Consider the following 18990-nt stretch of genomic DNA (forward strand, 5'->3'; position numbering starts at 1 on the left):
ACAGGTCCCTGCACGGGTGTGCGTTCATCTATAGCCATCCCGCAGGCAGAGACCCCTATCCCTCCCTTCCACCTGCAAATGCATAGCATGCCTGACATCTCCACACATGCCCACCTTCTGCCTTCGTGCCGTCACCCATGCCCTTTCTCCGAATGGGAGCCAGGGCGCATCCCTTTGGGACCTGAGTCTATCCGCTGCTCTGCCCTGGGCTGAGCCTGAGCTCGATCCTCCTGCCAGTGACACTGCATTGAGGACAGGCTTCTGCAAAGCTCCACGGGGGTCTTTTCCCTCCTCTCTGGGGAACTGGGGAGGGCTTGAGATGACTCCACTCCTGGTCCCCTCTCCCTCCTCAGGGAGCTCATGCCATTTCCCCAGGGGCTGAATCCCCATATACTTTTTATTTTTGGTTTTTGAAAACCCCTCAGGGAAGGCTGCTAGAGGACTGTGAGTATTGACCCAGGCAGCCTGGGGCTGGAGCAGGCTCACGACGAAATCTAGACATGTCACTTAAGCAGGATCAAGTGCTAATCCCATTCTCTGCCCATTAGGCAGGCCGAGGCTGCGTCTGCCTCCGATACACTTGTTAGTGGCTCTCCTCCCATGGCGGGTGACAGGCGTACCAGCCTTGAAAGCACAGAGGATCCGCTCCTCTCTGGGGTTGGAAACAGGCTTTGGTTTGAGCCAGTTCAAAGCCACGTGGTATAAACAGGGGCTGGCGATCAGGAAGCCTAGACCTGAGACTAGATGCTAGAGATGGCATCAACTCAGTGAAGCCTGATGAGAGTCTTTAGTGGGTAGGTCTCTGTGGGCACATCTACATGTGCATTTACATTGCATTAAATTTAGTGCGCAGTAAGTTACTGCACAGTAAGCACAAATAGGCCGGTGACTACACATGCAGGTGTTAAAGCACATTAACGCTGTGTGTGGTCTGACTTGGGACAAAAGTTAGTTCCAAGTCAGTCCACACACAGTGTTACTGCACACTAAAGCGTCTACATGTGTGTTATTGCACAGTAACTAATTTGGTGTAATTTTGATACCTGCATCATGCAGGTATCAAATTTGCACCCAAATCGGCATAAGTCGCCATACTTTCTGTGCAGTACAGGTGTGTATGTGTAGATGTGCGCCTGTCCTGCGCAGTAATTTTTGGTTACTGAGCAGTAATTTAAGTTACTGTGCAGTGAGTGTGCATGCATATATGCACCCAGTGTGTGGCATCTGTCTTGGTGTGCACAGGTCTGTGAGGGTGAGAATAACTGTGTGTGTGTGTGGTATGAAGAGGGGAGGCACAAATATGCGTGGGTAGGACTGTGCCTGCGTATTTGGCTGGAGCTTTGTCTGCTCTAAGGGGGTCGAGCAAAGCATTTCCACCCGTGGTCCCCTCGGTTCAGCTTCCCCAGCCCTGGGAGAGGCCGAGCGGAGGTGAGGCTCTGCGGCTCACTTAGAGGTTTTGCCTGCGGTTCACGAGCGGCTCCAACAAATATGCCTGAGTTGACATTGCAGAGGGGCTCTCGTGCACTGGAGTAGCTGCACCGATAGGAACTTCCCACTGAAATCCCGCTGTGCCAAGCTGGCCAGCATATGCCACAACGTGCCTGCATGCTGCTGCGAGTGCTGGGGCCTTTCCAAATGCTCCTGCAGATCAATGGAAACGGGACGTAAAAGTGGACGTAGTCTCCAGAGCCGACCCGAAGGAGAGGAAGGGAGCAGCAGGAAAGCATGAGGTTTTAACAGGAGAAAATGCCACGGCGTGTCCCCACATTTTTAGGACTTGACATCGAGGATTCCTCATGGTCTGCCCTGCCGTATTCATCTGCCAGTGGTGTGATTCACTGACGGTCTGGCAATCCCGCAGGAGGCAGCTCTGGCCTGCATTCATCCTTTCTGTGCTCGTCTGAAGGGACGTGTCCCTGTCCTCACCCGAGGCTGGTGTGGGGGATCGGTAATCTGGGGAGGCTCTGGGCATTGCCCCACGATTCCTTCTGAGGCTGCTTTCCAAAAGGATGTTTTTATTCCCTGTCTCTGTGACCCTACTTGGGGAAGCCCAGGGGCCAGGCCACGTGGGCAGACCCTCAGAAACCTGGCTTTAGTTTGAAAGAAGCTAACTGGGCCCGAGAGCCTGATGCTTGGTCTGTACACTTTCAAGGGGGGTGCCTGAGAACCATGGTAGGAGACCCCCGCCACAAAGAGCCATTGCTCTGTATGGACACGGCACCGGGCAGCCAGTCTCTGTCACTGCCTGGGCGATGGGTGCAGGTCTGACACCGGGCAGTGCCCTGTGATGCTCTCAGGACCAGAGGTCCACATGAGGCATTGGGGCTGCAGCTTCAGCTTCCCTGTAACCATGCTGGTGAGTTGTGCCCCACACACAGTGCAATCACACCCCGCTTCCCCAGCCCCCAGCAGTGCGGTACTCACCCTCCTTGCACTCCAGGGCCACACGTGATTCGAGGTTGTCCATCTGCATCTGGAGCCTCTTGAGGGTGAGGTCATTCTCCCGGGACTTGCGCTTGTAGGCGATGAGGACGATGATGACGATGATGAGGAGCAGGCTGCCTCCTGCCGCGATGCTGACGATGGCCGGCAGGGTCAGCAGGCTGTCCGAGATCACGCTCACTGAGCCGGGAGAGAAGACGATGCCACCAACGTGCACCTAGCCAAGCAAAATGCCAAGTGATTATTTCCCTCCGTGTGGCACTGGGGAGGCCACATCTGGAGTCCCGTGTGCAGTTTTGGGCCCCCCATTACAGAAAGGATGTCTAAAAATTGGACAAAGTCCAGCAGAGGGCAAAAAAAAAATGGTTTGGGAGTTGGGGCACATCACTTGCAAGAAAAGGCTGAGGGAACGGGGCTCATTTAGTTTGCAGAAGAGAAGACTGAGAGTGGATTTGATAGCAGCCTTCAACTCTCTGAAGTGGGGCTGCAAAGAGGATGGAGCTGGACTGTTCTCAGTGAGGGCGGATGACAGGACAAGGAGCAACGGGCTCCAGTTACAGCAAGGAAAGTTGAGGTTGGGTATTAGGAGAAACCTTCTCACTAGGAAGGTGGTAAAGCACTGGAGCAGGTTACTCAGAGAGGAGTTGGAGTCTCCATCCACAGAGGTTTTATAAGACCCAGCTAGACAAAGCCGTGGCTGGGATGATGTAGCTGGGGCTGGTCCTGCTTGGAGCAGGGGGTTGGACTAGATGCGACCTCCTGAGGTCCCTTCCAGCCCTTGTTTTCTATGAGTCTGTGAAAACAAGCAGGGCTCAGGCAGCGAAAGCCCCATGTAGCAGCTGGCTCAGGGTTGGGCAGCCCAGGTGCAAGCTGCTCAGCTTTGAGACCATCCCCACTGCTCTCATGCAAAGCCCATATGGATTTGGGTAGTCGAGAAGTTCTGGGACTCTTGGACTCTCACTAGGTCTGACACCCGGCCCCTGATTTCCTAGACGGGGGTGTCCTATCTACTCGCACCTCTGCACTGTCTGCTCAGCCCTGCAACAATCCCAGTTTGGACCGGGACTGCCTGGCTCTGCTCCATGTCCCCTGCCCAAGATGTGGAGGGGGATAGAGACATTTCCACCCTCCCAGCTCCATCACCAGGAGAAAAAAGGGTGGAAGAGGAAGCAGTGGCCTTTGAGAAAGCAGCACTGACTTCCAGCTCAGATGCCTGACACATTTTCTCTGCTCCCCAAATCCCTTTTATCTGCTAGTTAAGGCAATCAGTCCACACTGTACAGATGTCTGGAGAAGACATGGCACACAGTTTGTCTCCGTCACAGCCAAGACCATCTGAACACCGTCTGTCTTCAAAAAAGAAAAGAAAGAAAGAAAGAAAGAAAGGGCACAGCCTATTTGAAACACAGAGATGGCTTCAAGTCATGATAAATACGTCAGTCCTTCACTATCTCAGACTTTGTTCTCATTATCTGATGGCTCCATTTGACTTTCATTTCACAGGCTTTCAACTCCCTTTTGTAAACTATGGACATTAGACACACACTGACAATTTCTTGGTAAAAGGAAGTAAAGGAAAACCAAGAAAGCAGGGTCAGAAAAGAGAAGGAAAGGAAGGAGAAGGGAAAGGAGGAGAGGATATATATGCAAGTTGAGGAATAAGCAGGCTGGAGGCTAATGATAGGATAGGGTTTTCTTGAACATGCAAGACCTCAGATGTAAACAGCTGTCTTTAGGGCTGCTTAGTACGAATCCTGTGGTGATAATTCAAATATATTTTGGTTGCTGAACTTGAAGAAACATAAATCACAATTAAGGGCCTCATTTGAGTGTTACCCTGGTAGTTTAGCAGCTGCCCACTTCGTCTCTGACTACACTGGAGAGGAATAACATTGCCTACAAGTGACGCGAATGAAAGCACAAGAATTGCCATCCTGGATCACACTGTTATCCAATCAAACCCGCCATTCAGAAGCAGCCAACTCCTGATGCTTCAGGAAAATGCAAAAATCCCTTGAAGTGCCCCCAAGCCAATATCACCGCGTTGCATGCAGCGGCAGAAACCCTTCCTGACCTCGCAGCTGGGAGCGCTGCGGGTGACGGTCCATTTTCCCGTGTATTAGCACTGTCAGAAATGGGGCAGCCGGTGCTGAGGCAGAAATCCTCCATCTTCCCGGCTTCTCTAGAAACCTGCCCTGGCAGCAGCAGGGGGTCTCCAGGGACAGGACGGGAATTTCCTTCTTTCCACGACATGCTATGCTTTTCACTTCCGATGAAACAGCTGCGAAGGGCTACAATCCTGTCTGAAGCTTGGCAACGGTGGCAAAACCAGCATTTATATGCTGCTTTGGAGGAAACAGGAAGGAAGAGAGGGTAGACGGACAGACAGACAGATGCAGGCTGGTTTCTGACCTACCATAACTTTGTGCTGGCCTGTGAGGTTCGGAGGCTCGCACAGCAGCTGTGTCTCAGACACGGTGACGGCGCAAGGGGTGTCTCCAATTAGGACGGTGTAGTTCAGCTTTGCTCCGCCGGGAGCTGGTGGGCACAGATTTTTGCCCTGGAGACAAAGGGAAAGATAACTGCATGAAGACATCACATATTCGTTGGCCAGAACTCATGTACCCTTTAATTCCTGGTTGAAGCATGCATGTAGTTGGAAATAGAGGCCTATATGTTGCCCCTTTCCATCTTCCACTGCCTTCCTCTAGCCAGTGGGTGTAATATTCCTGTATCATGGACATCACACCATGCTGCCTAGATCTTAAAGAGGGAGAGAGAAGGGCATAAGGCTATCAGAGCCTTACAATTCCTCTGCCTGTTGCACTTCAGCTCTCATCTACACCTAAAAGCTTTCTGGACATAGTGCTTAATTACATCAATCAGTCAAGGGTCTTAGATGCCACTCCTTCCTAGGACTAGGGCTCGCAGGGAGCCCAGCTGGGCTGCACAAAGGGCTGAAATGGATGTCTCAGGTGTCCTTACCTTCAGGATGATGGGAGACCCTGGCTTCTGGTCCAGCACCCCTGTGGGGCTCAGCAGCTCAAAAGTAGGGTTTGGGTAGTAAATGAACTTAGTGTCATTATAAATGAGCAGGGACTGCACGTTGTTAAAGATGAAGCCAAACTCGTCCGGCCGCTCGACGGCATCCAAGCCAGGGCGGTACTCGGGGGTGAGGGAGGGAGCCAGGCAGGTCAGCATGGTTGTGTTCATGACCTTGCAGATCTGGAAATGCAAGAAGGGAAGGGGAGGGGAGATGAACACTGCGAGTAAGAGATCTCTCCCATGGCTGGTTGTTGCCCAGCCTCGCACACACGACACCAACGGGCAAATTCGCTGAAAACCGTGGAATTCGACTCCTTTAGACCTGGTCAGCGGGACAGTTACTAATCCCGGTTTAATACCCTTGCAGACATCACAGCTGAAACTGTGCCTGTTACATCTAGAGATTTAAAGGCCCAAGCTTAGCCTGGTCCAACAGGCTAGCAAGGCCAGACACGACTGGCGGCTGTCTGAACAAGGCACGGTCCTACTTTTTAGGGTGACATCTATCCCTGGCATTAAAGCTCCCACTATAGTAGCGGAGGTGAGCTGTTGTCTCCAGGGCAGGGCTCAGACATGTGGTTAGAGGGTCTTGTGAACACGAAGGTAAAAGCACGGTCACTGGGGCAGGTGAGTTTGCAATAATGCAAAAGCACTAGCAAAACAAATCATGGCCAGTGAGACCCACAGGCCCCCCACCCCTCCCCTGAGTTCACAGGCCAGGAGTTGCAAGAGGGAGCTCCTTTCAACAGCCCCCTTGCTTGATACCGTGCTGATCTGAACTGGCTTCAGCCATTATGTTTAAAAGCATGAGTAACCATGGGCAGTGAGCAGCTGTGCAAAGGATTGCAGCCATACCGATCCACTTTATTTCTCTTCCTCTAACTTGGCAAGTACAATTTGGCTTCACACTGAGCCTCTGATAACCCAGGTATCTCTAAGCCCTGTTACAAAGCAGTGAGTTAGATATTGAGGGCAGAAGGCAGGGCTGGATGGCCCCTTAAAGACTAATCGACTGAGGGAGGCCTGCGTTTTTGTAGGCAACAACCTATTAGGGGTGAAAGGGGCACTGAGGGCAAAGGAGCCAACACTGTCATGAGTCAGGGTTAATGTGCAGTGGGTGGGTGGAAGAATGGAGTTGCCCTAAAAAAATTGGCCAAGGAGCCAGTGATGCTTTAATTTTTATCTGCAGTTCAGTCCAGGAACACACACACACACACACACACACACACACACTCTCTCTCTCTCTCTCTCTCTATTTGGAATAAGTTCTCCATAAAAAACAACCCCCCCCCAAACCCTTAATGGGATGAAATCCCTGTGGGACTTTGGAATGAGCATGCTGAAGCAGCGACTGCACTCAGGTACCGTGCAAAACACGAGATCAGCACGTTAAGATGTGATCCTATTCGACAACACATCCTCCACAGCCCGGTCAGCGCTGGATCAGAAAGCATTCCCCAGCGGGGTAGGAGGGATACTGCTTTCTCCCCTCCAAATCAGTACTGAACTACCAGGGTTGCAGTCGGGTGAGCTACAGGACGCGTGATGCACCAGGACAGGTATGACGCCAGGGCTCTGCTCCTCTGGGATGATGACAGCTGCTGGTGCCACCTTCAGAAGTGGTGGGAGGATTGATCCTGGCGACCCGGCTACCTTCTGACTTGGGCAGCCGTATCTTGCTGCCGTGACCTCTCCCTGCAGAGTCCGCTACGCTGGTATGTAGCCAGAATAAGCAGCTCAGACTTGAATCACTGCAGTCCCACATGGGGAGAAGCTATGCCCCCACCCTGCCCAAACCCAGCTCGAGGACCGGAGTCGCACTGGAGAGAGCTCCAGGCAGCAAACCAGCTTGCCGAGTCCTTTTTTTCTTGCCTGTTGCATTGCATCTGCCAAACATGCCTTTGAGCCAGACCTGTAATTAATACCTGGCCTTGCCTACAAATTGGTGATTAGAGACAATTTTCTAATACCAGCGGGAAAGAGGAGAGCTCCCCCGGTAACGAAGGATTCTGAGTAAACCGAAGGCTGCTGGGCCCCACGCCACAACTCCCCCGTGCCCTAGAGCAAGGGCTTGCTGGGCGGGCAGGGCAGGCACTTCCTGCTGATTTATTAGGAACCACGGCCTATAGAACAGCAGGAGACCTTTAATTTGGCCTCTCTCCACACCGGGGAGATTTAACTCTGCGCACATTTGGGCATTAAGAATTATTTTTGTAATAATCGTAAAATGAGGTGTGAAAAAAAGCCCAGAGCTGAAGCCCAGAGGGGAAGAGGAAAGCATGGCAGTCGAGCAATTTGCCGTTTCCAGAGGCAGTTTTTTGCACGCGGTGGAAACAGCTCCCTCGGGTTCGTTCAGCTGGGTAATGAATGCGAGAAGCACGCATCTCATTGCAGCGCATGGGGATGGGATCTGGTGCCTGGCCAAGCAGGGGTTCACTTCCGCTCAGCTCTTGGGTGCGAGAGCTATGCAAATACCCCTTCTGTGGCAGGCGCTGGGCCTGGACCAGGCTTGTGCTCAGCTTTTAGGGCTGCCATGGGCTCCTTGTGTGAACCTGCATAGAAACCGCTCTGCTTTCTCTGGGCTTCCACCCCATTTTGGTAGCCTGGGGAGGAGGTGCCCATCTCTCCCACAGGGCTCTGGAGAGGGTAAAGCTCATTAATGACTCCAAGGGGATGCGGCGATGTAAGGACCAGGTAGATAAGAGCCTGGAGAGTGCAACAACATGTTGGCTGGTTGGAGATGGGTGCAGAAAGCTAGGAGTTATGTTTTCTGCTAATGTTTCCACCAGAGCTTAGCCCATTGCCATCTCGGCTGGCCCCACTTGGACTGCATTAGACAGCTACAATCCAGGCTCACAATGAAGATGCCTTATTTGATGGATATCTCAGCAATGTGGGCCCATCCCTCCAGTACGAGACAGGCCTGCCGTGCGAGCTCGATTAGCTTCGAGCCGAGCGGTCCTGGTGCTGCTAGGGTCTACAAAGTCACTTTGCATCCGCATGAAAGTGAAGCTGTTTCCTTACACGACGGCTCTTGAAAGTCACTAAATAATAATAATAAATTGGATTTTTTATGGTGTTCTGGGTGCCTCGCAAAACAACAACATTGGAGCTCATAAAACACCCGAATGCACGAGAGCGCCAACAGATAAAATGGGAGGAGATAAAAGTCACATCCAGAATTAACGGCCCGTCCCCATGCACGGCAGCAGGGCTGCAGGTAGGGTGCAGCGCCTTGCCCAGCGCAGAGGTACAGCTGCGCTCTGTCTGCTGGGAACATCGCTGCCAAATGCCACGCATGCATGACAGATGCATGGCTGCGTGCTCCTGCCAGCTGTCCACACGCTCCGCTACCTGTGAACCTGGTGCTACCCAGCACGTGTGCACAATCCTGGGCACCTTCCAGCCAATTGCTCCATGCACTTTGCAGCCGGCACGTCTCCCCATTTTACAGGTAAGCATACTGAGGACACACAAGCATCACTGGGCCGGGACTACAACTTTGCAGACAAAGATGAGCTTCCTCTGTGCTTCCTCTTTCAACTTCTTGGGATCAAAAACTCAAAGCCATTTGGTTTCTTAGGATGGCTTGGCGAGACCCCAGCCTGCTGGGCTTGCAGCGGCCCAAAAGGTGGAAGTCCCATCACTTTCCAGGGAAAAGTAGGGACTGAAGAAGGGTTTGCTGAGGAGTAACATGCTGCACTCGGTGCCTGTGCTGCAGCCTGGGGATCCCGCCAGCTCTTCGATGACTCAGTCAGAGGAGAATGCAATTTACAGTCTGAGCCCAATATAAAAAAACCCCCAAACCCCCACAATATCACAGCTCTGTTTATTGGCTTCTTAACTTTCCCCAGCAGTTTATGAAGTGTGGGACAAATGGTTTAAATAAAGGGCTCAGCTATAGCTAATTAGGGGAGACGCATAAAACCAGTGCCAGGCGGCAGTGCAATATGAGGAGGCCCCTGCGCACTCGCCCTCGGAGAGCTGCGACCCAGTGTGGGGAACAGGCACAAAACCCATTTCATCCGCACTTGTCTGCCAGATCCCAGCTGCACAGAAGGCCCCGCCGCCCGGCCAGGGCAAGGGTGTCCCAGGTCATGCTGCAGGAGAGCCCTGGAAGTGGGTGCGTGCAGAGACCCACTATTGCTGCATGCTCATAATAGTCCCAGAAACAGCCCACGATCCAAAACACCTTCAAGGCTTATTAAGCAAACACCCAAGAGGAGAGGCCCATTTGCTTTTGCACATCTGGGGGGGGTGTCATGTGCATGGTGCAGCTCCTCTGTTCCCTGCAGCCCTCCCCCCCCAGACCACCCCATGCATCTGGATGCAAACTCTCCCTTCTTGCAGCAGGTACAGCTTTCTAGCAGGAAAGCTAGCTTGACTTATTTCGCATTGAGATCCTAGCGGTGAGACAGCAAATTGCCTTGAAAGCTTTTTTCACACCTCCTCAGCCCTGTCCATGATTACCAAGCCCAGAGCTGCTGCGATGCAAGCGTTATTTATGGAGAGATAGAATGAGAGAGACTATTAAAATATAATGGTCTCTGCACTAGCCATTTCTCATTGCCTTGCCGTGAGCCAGCACAGAAGGAGCTGGGCACAAAGAGATGGCAGAGCAGCTGGGGATGATGGGGACCCGTATCTGTTCAGCTTCTCCATGGAAACATGCCTGTTGAGATGGGGCTGGGACGTCCCTGCAGCCCGCTCTGTGGGTGCACGGGACATGCTGGGAGGAAGAAGGGCTCTGCGGCAGGCGGTGGGATGGGGATCCCCAGAGCAGGGAAAACCAGCGTGATCGCAACAAGACAAATGAGTTGCCAGGCCTGTGGGGTGGTGAAGATGTCAAAGCTTTGGGAACCGGGCTGACTTCCTGGCAGGCAGGGCAGCCCCGGGGTCACCGAGGAACTCACTTTGCATTGTCTCCCTGTCACGCTGGCCCTGTACGGTCCACACCCCCCCTGCGGCTGCTGTCGGGTTTTGTGCGTTTCCAGTGATATATAGCCAGGTCTCACAAAGGCGCAAGCACCATATGTCTCCATGCTCCCCAACTCCCCGCTGCTTCCCCTCGCTATGGGCTCCACGGCCGGTCATGCTAACAGCTTCTCCGGGCTTTCACCAACAATGCTCCATGTGCGCTCGACAGGGCCATTCGGCAGCTGGGGGCACTGGCTGCAAAACTCTCAGGCCCTCTGCTAGGGAGCAAGCAGCCAGGCACAAAGATCAAGGCCAGGCCTTGGTAGGGACCCCCCTCTCCGTTGGAGCTGGGTCTACCGGCAATGAGGTCTGTGCTTGGGTCTCCGGCTACAGCACACGTGCAGGACACATCTGGCCAGGACCCCGATGGGAAGTCAGTAAAAGGGGCAAGTCAGCACCAGCGCATGGGGGCACCAGCTGGTAGATGCAACAATGGCTGGAGAGTGAAGCAGCCCCCAGAGCAGGCTCTCTCAATGAACAGCCTGCTCTGTCCACCCACTTCACCACCGCAGCGCTGAGATAAAGGCTGTCAGCACTTACACGTTGTAATGCCGATCGTTGGCATTTCTGCCTTTCCTGTGCAAACAAACCCAAAGCTCCTGATGTTCAGTGACTTGGCCCAGGACCACGACACTTCTTAGAAATCCAGTTAATCAAAGCAAGTGAGCAAATCAGCTGGGACAGTGATGAATGGGTGAAGCTGAAAACCCCAGGAGACTTTTATGGGTTTGAGGTGCTTCCATTTAAATAGGCTTCCCACTCCCAACATTTGTTTAGTCTGATGAAAAGGAGATGGGGTGGTTAGTCATTACAGGTCCTGTTACGTGGCACTTACACAGCACTTTGTCCAGGCACAAAGTGGTCCTCGAAAATGGTATGTGGATCTGATTGATGGAGTGGGGGACAGTGGTCTTAGGAGAATTTTAAAAAGCTGAAAACAAATGGAAACATGCACCTCTGGAAACCTCTCTGGGCACAGCAGAGTGAGTCCTTTATAGAAACAGCTGTTTATTACTGGAGGCTGGACTAGGCGACTTCAAGAGGTCCCTTCCAACCCTACTTTTCTACGATTCTATTCCAGGTCTATACAGCTTCTGTCTATATAGCTTTATATAACTTTGTTGATGATGAGTCCAGTTATGTCCAGATAAAAGCAGCTGCAGTGCTGCTAAACATAAGAGGTATGGCCAGTGAGCACATCTGTATGGATTGCACGTCTAGATTGGATGTACCGGCAGCTCTAGACTTCCCAGTTGCCTCCAGCTGTAGTGCAAAAGTTGTGCCACTGAAGGTATGAACTATGCCAGGTAAACTACACCTGCCGTGCTGCTGGCTGTGCTGGTTTTGGTTGGGTTGAATGCTCCTGCTGTGCTGCAAAGCCATGCTAAAGCTACACTCGCTGCAACAGCTAGCAGTAGGCAATGGTGGGATGACCTAGTGTGAGGGGGTAAAGCAGCTGCACTTGGATGACAGCTGCTACTTACATTGACAGATTCCTTGCCGTTGTATTTCACACGGATCCTGGGCTCCTGAATCACATCCAGATTGGACCCCGTGACTGTCAGAGGCGTGTGTCCACTGCAGAGAATAAGCAGACACCAGATTAATGAGGTTTAGCAGGGGGACCTGTGGCAATACATAGCAACTGTGCTCCCGCAATCCATATGCTTGTTGATCTCACAAAGATGTTTTCTGCAGACTCTACAGGAACTAGGTGACACCGTGGATTAATATACTGTCATCGAGTCCCCCGGGAGTGCAGTCGCACAAGTTAATTGGATTTTCTGGTCTCAACTGTACCCCTGGTGGAGTGTCACCCCCCACGCGGCAGCGTTTTGAGGCTCAGCATAAGCAAGAGCAGGATGAAAAAAGAATGAAAGGCCAGGACTAAATAAATGGGAACAATAAATTAGTTGCCGCGTTTCAGGCTTGAGCGAGGGGCTCTTGTAAGGAAGAGGCTGCTGTGCTGTGAGGAGCGTGCGCGGCGAAGGAAATCTCCTTTCACCCGCTTTCAAGTCCCTGCCACCTCTGGGGCGTGACATAGCAGGGGCACAATTTGCTGCTGCCTGGTTTGAGGTGGAGGGCGGATGAAGAATAACATGTCCAGTTATGGAGAGACGTATTTCCATCTAATAATGCAATGTGAAGTCCGTGGCCCTGTTTCACCCCTTGCGCACCTTCACTGGAGACAAAGGACTTGAACGCAGGATGAATGTGGTCCACGGCCTCTAACCCACCCCATGGTAGCGTGCTGCGGTCGTGCCTGCCGCCCTGTCCCTAGCCGCGAATCTTGGATAAACACAATGCTCTGATTAGCATCAGCTTTTCATTTCTTGGTTGCTGCTGTTTTTTGTTTTCTTCCAGACTCTTCAGAGCTACAAGAAGGAGCCTTTAATGAGCAATTGTGTACTTCTTCAGCAGATGGAAGTGATCTTGGGGCTTTATTTGCTGTCCTGGAAGCTCTCTGCAGATTGCCACTGCTGTAATTGCCTTGGTAATTAAAATGGGTTTAATAACGTCAGACCTGACCTTCCATCATGGGAAATCTGAACGTTGTTGGTGTCTGGGAATGGCAGATGCAGGACCCTGAGTGGGAGACGTGCCACCTACCATGTCTCTTCTTTTGTCCTAACTCGGAGTAACCTGAGAGAGGAGAATGGGGATTTGGTGGTGATGGTGGTGGGCATTTATGAGTTCCTGCAACCACCATATAGAGACTCAGGATGAGCAAAAAGCCTCTGCCCTTCGTTCTTCCTCCCAGGCCTGCCCCTGCAAGCAACTGGGTATTGCTAAGTTTCAACAACTTCCATGGGAGCGGGTAATCGACCCCAACAGGATGAGGCCTTAGATAGCATTGTCTTCAGTATCTACACCCAACATGCTCAGGCTGGATGTTGACCAAGCATGTGAGGAGAATTACAACAAATACCCACAGTATCCCCCTTTTTTCTGGGGCGTGGGCTTTGTGCTTCTCAGCTGTGAGCCATGCGTGCGTGTAGGGGAAGCAGGCTATAATCGACCGTCGTAAAACTGCTCATCTCTGGTTACCTGGCTATGCTCCACTCGGGTTCGATGCGCTGCACCTTGGGGTCATCGATGTACTCGAACTCCAGGGTGCTTTCCAGCTGGGCCCGGTCCACACTCACCGAGACACGGATGGGACCCAGGCCATGTGCGGATGGGGCAGAGACGCACACGATCTCATTCACGGACCTCCTGGAAGAGAGAGAAACAGGCAGGCTTTACACCCCAGCAGCCAGGTCACGGGAGGGCTCTGCTACCTGGATCCTGGAGGATATATATAACTTATAGCACCAAAGCATAGCCACCTCTCAGCTGGGATAAGACAGCTGCTACATGGCACAGCAGCAATGTGTGCAGTTATTTAGGACAAAAAGTGAATACTGTGCATTCCCCGCAAGTTGAGGTGTGTGCACCTGTCTCAGAGGGTTCATTTACACCACAGAGAAGGAACAACCCTCCATGCCTAGCCCTTAGCTCTTTCTCACGTGGGGGGCCACAGAGAAACATGGACTCGCTGCACCAAGATGCAGCCTCCCATGTCCCTCTGTGAACCTGCCGCCTTCTGCTGGGTGTGCGAAAGCAGATGGCTCTTTTCCAAGTGGGATGTATGCACTCATTCAAAAGCCAGCATCTTTTCCCCACTCTCCCAGCACACACAGGTCCTTGAGATCAGCATAATGGACCTTGAACAGCCTCCAGTTTCAAACTGGGAAGGACGCGGCAGGACTGGAACAATGTCCTCCCCTCTCTTTGCAGTTTTGTTTCCCTGTCTCCCTTGCGGGGACTGGGAACGAACCTCAGGACTCCATGCCTGGTGGCTGGACACGACAGACCATCTGCTTTCCCTTGGTGCCCCGGAGAACAGCTACATGGGCAGGTTAGCAATGTGTCTGCAGAAGCCCAAAGGGACCAGCGAGTCGTCAGAGAAAGGACGAGAGGCAGGATGCCTGGGTTCTTTCCTCAGCTCCCACCCTACGACGCCGAGCAAAACCATGGCATCTCTGTGCCTTGGTTCATTTGCAGGCAGACCTCTCATGCCTGTGCAGTTCAGAAGCAGCATCCTTAGTGTGCACATTAATGGTGCTGGTCTAAGAGCCCTAAAAACCAAGTCCTCTGTGCAGCCACAGGTGGCTCTGGCTATCTTGGGGTGAGCTGGAGGGAGCAGAGGACCGGGCAGTCACTACGATGCATGTTGTTCTTGCCTCCTGTCCTCTCTGCCTTTCCCCTCCCTGCTCTGCTGCTCCAGCTTTATCCCACTGAATAAAGGATGTGCCTTCTTGCAGGGTGGGAGGGGGTGCACAGGTGGCCAGGGGGAGGCTGGGTGAGAGCAGCAATTCTCTGCCAGCCCTCACTGCTGCCATCTGATTCCACAAAAGGCCTCCTCTTGTCACTGCCTGCCTTAACTCTTTTTGCAATTGTTGAACTGAATATTCCCACGGGCAGCTGTGTTCACAAGGAGCTTGCTCCCTTCCCACTAAAGAACCCGCTCCCAACCCTGGCCCACGGGCCTCGCGTTGGTGTGGGCACCCTGGTTTGCACGGATCAGCTTTCATCGGGGCCTGCTTAGCTCTTGCGTGAGATGCAGAGTGATGCATCACTGCTGGCAGAGTCACTCCGAGCTCCCTGTGATCAGTTAATTAGCGTTCTGTGCTATTATTATGTCGTCATGGTGAATCTACCCACTTCTCCAAGCAGAGATGGGAAATGAAGGAAGCTGTAATTAGAGTGAATCTCGTTAGAAACTGCTCCATCTAATCCGGCAGCCCCTCTGCCTCGCAGTACAATCGACATTCATCACCTCCAGACAGACCAAGCAAAATATGAAGAGCACGACGTGACCCTGAACGAGAAGACCGCGTCGTCGGCGCACCGCTACTTGCTTGGAGTGACTACTTGTCTGGCGCGAGGAGAGCCTGCAGAGACTTCAGCGTGGTTCTAGGTCTCTGCAGGTTGCCTGAATATTGCCATGTATTTTAGGGATAACACTCAGGCCACCCGCAGATGGTGCCCTGCCTGCAGAACGCACGCATGCTACGTCCACTGGACCCAATAGCACTTTTGGTGGCAGCTGTGCCTTTGAGGACACAATCTGTCCCTTCAACTTGGGTAGAGGAGGAAATGATAATCAATATATGCTTCCCCCAATGTCACTCCCTGTCCCCCACTCTGACCCTGTCCTTCTCAGGCTTGGAGGCGCCTGGAAGACCTGGAGAAGGGAATCACTTGCAGCCAGGATGCAGGATAATCACCATCTTTTTCTCCATTTGCCTTCTTGTTTGTTCTGGGGATAGAAACAAGAGCCACGCTGGTAGGGCTGAGGACCTCCCTTAAATCTTTCCTGCTTCATAACCCGTTGTTCCTAATCCACTGCTCCCCAGTTCAATAATATAAATAAATTAGGGGCACGAAGAATAAAATAAAATAGGGACATGGAGGCTCTTTTATCTGTTCTGAGGGTGAAGGGAGCAGTCACTGCGGATACACAGTCATCTCGTTAGCCTCCCTAGTGCATCCTGTGGCTATCTGGTTTTATGGCTTGTGTTAGGAGGCCAGGAGAGAAGGAAAATGCCTCTTTTCACCGTGTCCTAAGTGCCTCTGGGGAGGCTGCACGAGGCATTTCAGGAAGCGAGAGGCTGCGGTGTGGATGCCGATTCACTGCAACCCTTTAGCCCATATGTAAACTCTGTTTTAGTTTCTTTCTGAGAAATTGGGGATTATAATCTGTATACTCGGGGGATTATACTCACCTCCCTACACACAAGGTTGTGAGGGTTAATGAACAAACATGTAGAAATGGCTCTGAGAGCCACAGATTTATAGGGCTGAGGTTGGGCACATCATAACATGTGCCCGGATCAACGAAGCCCTGGCTGGGATGACGTAGGTGGGGCTGGTCCTGGCGTGGAGCAGGGGGTCGGACTACATGTGACCGCCTGAGGTCCCTTCCCACCCTCATTGTCTGTGATTTTATAATCCCTGTTCATAATCCCACATGAGAGCATCCCCTTCACGGCGAACCTCTATCTTGCAGCACAGGTATTCACCTTCACTGTTTCCAGGTGCCTCAGATACTCCCTTCGAGAGGCCTAATCCAGAACCTGAAGCTAGAATCACTTTACTTGCAAAGCTGCTGCATTTGGGCTCCTGGCCATTTCAGAGGCTTTCCAGCCCCAGTGAAAAAAGCAAAGGGAAGTTCTACCCTCTAGTCATTAACTTTGCAGCATTTATTAAATGCAGGTGAAAGGTGCCTGGAGACTGGCAGAAACCACCATAGCAACTGGCAGCCTCAGCACAGGGTGCAGAGGGCAGGATCAGAGAGAGTCCCTTGCTCTTATGTGTCTCAGCATTGTATAAAATGATTCATTCCCGCTCGTCTCATTTCCTGACCCCGTTGCAGCACCGGCCAGAGCAGCAGCACAACACAAGGGCTGTATACGTGCAGTCTGGAGCACAGAGCTTCACGGCATATGGTCCCCTTGCTCCCTCTGGGGATTTGAGGAATATGCCCAGGTGTGGCTTATGAACCGCTGGACATGGGGACTCTATATGCACTGCCCCCTTATCAAGCTGCTGCCTTTTGCCTCCATAAGAAGCTGAAAGTCACATGAAGGAACAGGGGAAATTCTTACGTGGAGGGTTGCTAGCACTTGCCGGTTGCCCAAGACGGGCATGGTAGGATAAAGAGAGGGCTACCACCCAAAGCAAACCAGTTTTCCAAGTATGAGCTCCTCAGGGGGAATGACAGCGGGTCACCTATTGAGGATCATCAGTCTCGGATGGGGTCACCTGATGAAGGTGACGGGTGCATATAAGAGTCTCTCATTGCCCACAATGGAAAGCAAGTGAAGGCGACTGCATATGTTCAGGCGCTCATGCAGGATCGGAGAGACAGGGACAATTCCCGATTCAGGAGAGAAGTCATGTGAAAGAGGAGGAGCACAGCATGCTCCTCTAAGTCAAAGCACTCTCAAAAAGGGTGAGGAAACTATGGCACGAAATGCCTCAAAGTGTTGCGCCCAACTCTGGGCATTTCCTATGCTGGCTAAAGCAGAGCGACTGATTTGGGAAGAGCTGCAAAGTTTCTGAGCTGTTTACGGGGGTCCCGGGACAGCAGATGTGTGCGGTGCCATGCAAGGCTCGGTCACTTCAGCAGTGATAGGGAGGGGCAGAGGAATCGCAGCACACAGAAGGAGCGGCAGGCAGGCATGCACAGACACATACCACCTCTCTTACCCATAAAATTCGCAGGTCTGGTTTCCGAGCAGCACAGACACGCGGCTGCCAGCACCCAGGAAATGGCCGGTAATGGTCACCATGGTGCCTCCTGATTCTGGCCCGCGGCTGGGACTCAGGGCACTGACCGCTGGATTCTGGAGAAGGAAGAGGGAGACAACAAAGTTACTGGCTTGGTCTGCAGGGAGCTGGTATTTCTTGGGATCGTATCCCAATGGGGCATCTGGATGGGATGGCATCTGGCCTAAACCCTGAGACCACAGGAGAGAGAGTCTCCCAGGGCCCCGGTAGCTGGGAGCAGCGATTGCAGAGAAAATCCTGCCCAACTCCTGCAGCCCGAGTTGGAATATATTTGGTTGCTAAGTTCCAGCATGCCTCTACTTGCAATGTCCAAATTGGGTTTTTTCAAAGGCTTATAAGCAACTCAATTATGGGTGCTTTTTATGGGAACAACAAAAGGCACGTCCTTGAAAAGTGGGCAATCTCTTTGCCATATTTCAAGCCGCTGTGCCAGAGCATGGAAGCACTGAAGGGTTTCAAAGATTGGACAGACTTTTTATTCTTTAATGTGGGCAAAATCATGTCCTTTCCTGTAATCTCTTTGTTAGAAATGGCAGAGCAGCCTTAGCTGAAGCTCAGCGAGGGAAGAAAATCATGGTGTGAAAAATATCAGCCCATTTGATTCAAGTCTGGCAAAGTTATAATCCATAAAAACAGAGTCTTATTAAAGGAAGTACTGATTAACCTTTCCTCCAGGCAGCACTATCCTGGTTATTAATGGTTTATCTGTAGTCTACGCCAGTAACAACAATTTTTGGTGGGGATGACATCTATCTTTCAGCGGTGATGGAAGAAGCTACCTGGACATCTCTTGGAGTTTACAACCTATACCTGCTTGCATGTCACATCGGTGATACTATTGCAGGGATACCTATTTTTTCTTTTTAAATCCAGGTTTGCATCAATGAGAGCTATTTACTCCCTCTAATACAATCTGCAGAAAGCAGGTACCTTTCTATTTGTTTTCAATCAGTGGGTATAACCAAATTGTTCCACTAATGCGTACACATTACCCTCTTTATGACTCTCATCTGCAAGCTGGCAGCTTCCCAAGTGCATTCCCTGGGTACCACCTGCTTGGCAGCTCTGAGTCAGTGCAGTGAGTTTGTGCCATTTCCCCTCTTGCTTTCAAACTATAGCACATGCTTATTTGGGTAGCACAGGAGTTGCTGGACTGCATTGCACTGGTGGTACGGGAAAGTGGTTAAT

The 18990-nt window shown here is 51.9% G+C and overlaps 1 protein-coding gene across 1 annotated transcript in view; it reads right to left on the reverse strand.

The window, feature by feature from the left end:
* Positions 1-18990, reverse strand: part of PLXNA2 (plexin A2) — a 255560-nt gene that overhangs the window by 37475 nt on the left and 199095 nt on the right. Inside the window, exons 15-20 of the mRNA XM_014598881.3 lie at positions 17722-17858; positions 13513-13680; positions 11949-12042; positions 5428-5667; positions 4859-5002; positions 2425-2659 (exon numbers count right to left, since the gene is read on the reverse strand). Coding sequence (XP_014454367.2) covers positions 2425-2659; positions 4859-5002; positions 5428-5667; positions 11949-12042; positions 13513-13680; positions 17722-17858 — 1018 coding nt within the window. The remainder of the gene's footprint in view (positions 1-2424; positions 2660-4858; positions 5003-5427; positions 5668-11948; positions 12043-13512; positions 13681-17721; positions 17859-18990) is intronic.

The sequence above is a fragment of the Alligator mississippiensis genome, chromosome 14, assembly GCF_030867095.1.
Source record: "Alligator mississippiensis isolate rAllMis1 chromosome 14, rAllMis1, whole genome shotgun sequence".
In the NCBI taxonomy this organism is placed as follows: Eukaryota; Metazoa; Chordata; order Crocodylia; family Alligatoridae; genus Alligator; species Alligator mississippiensis.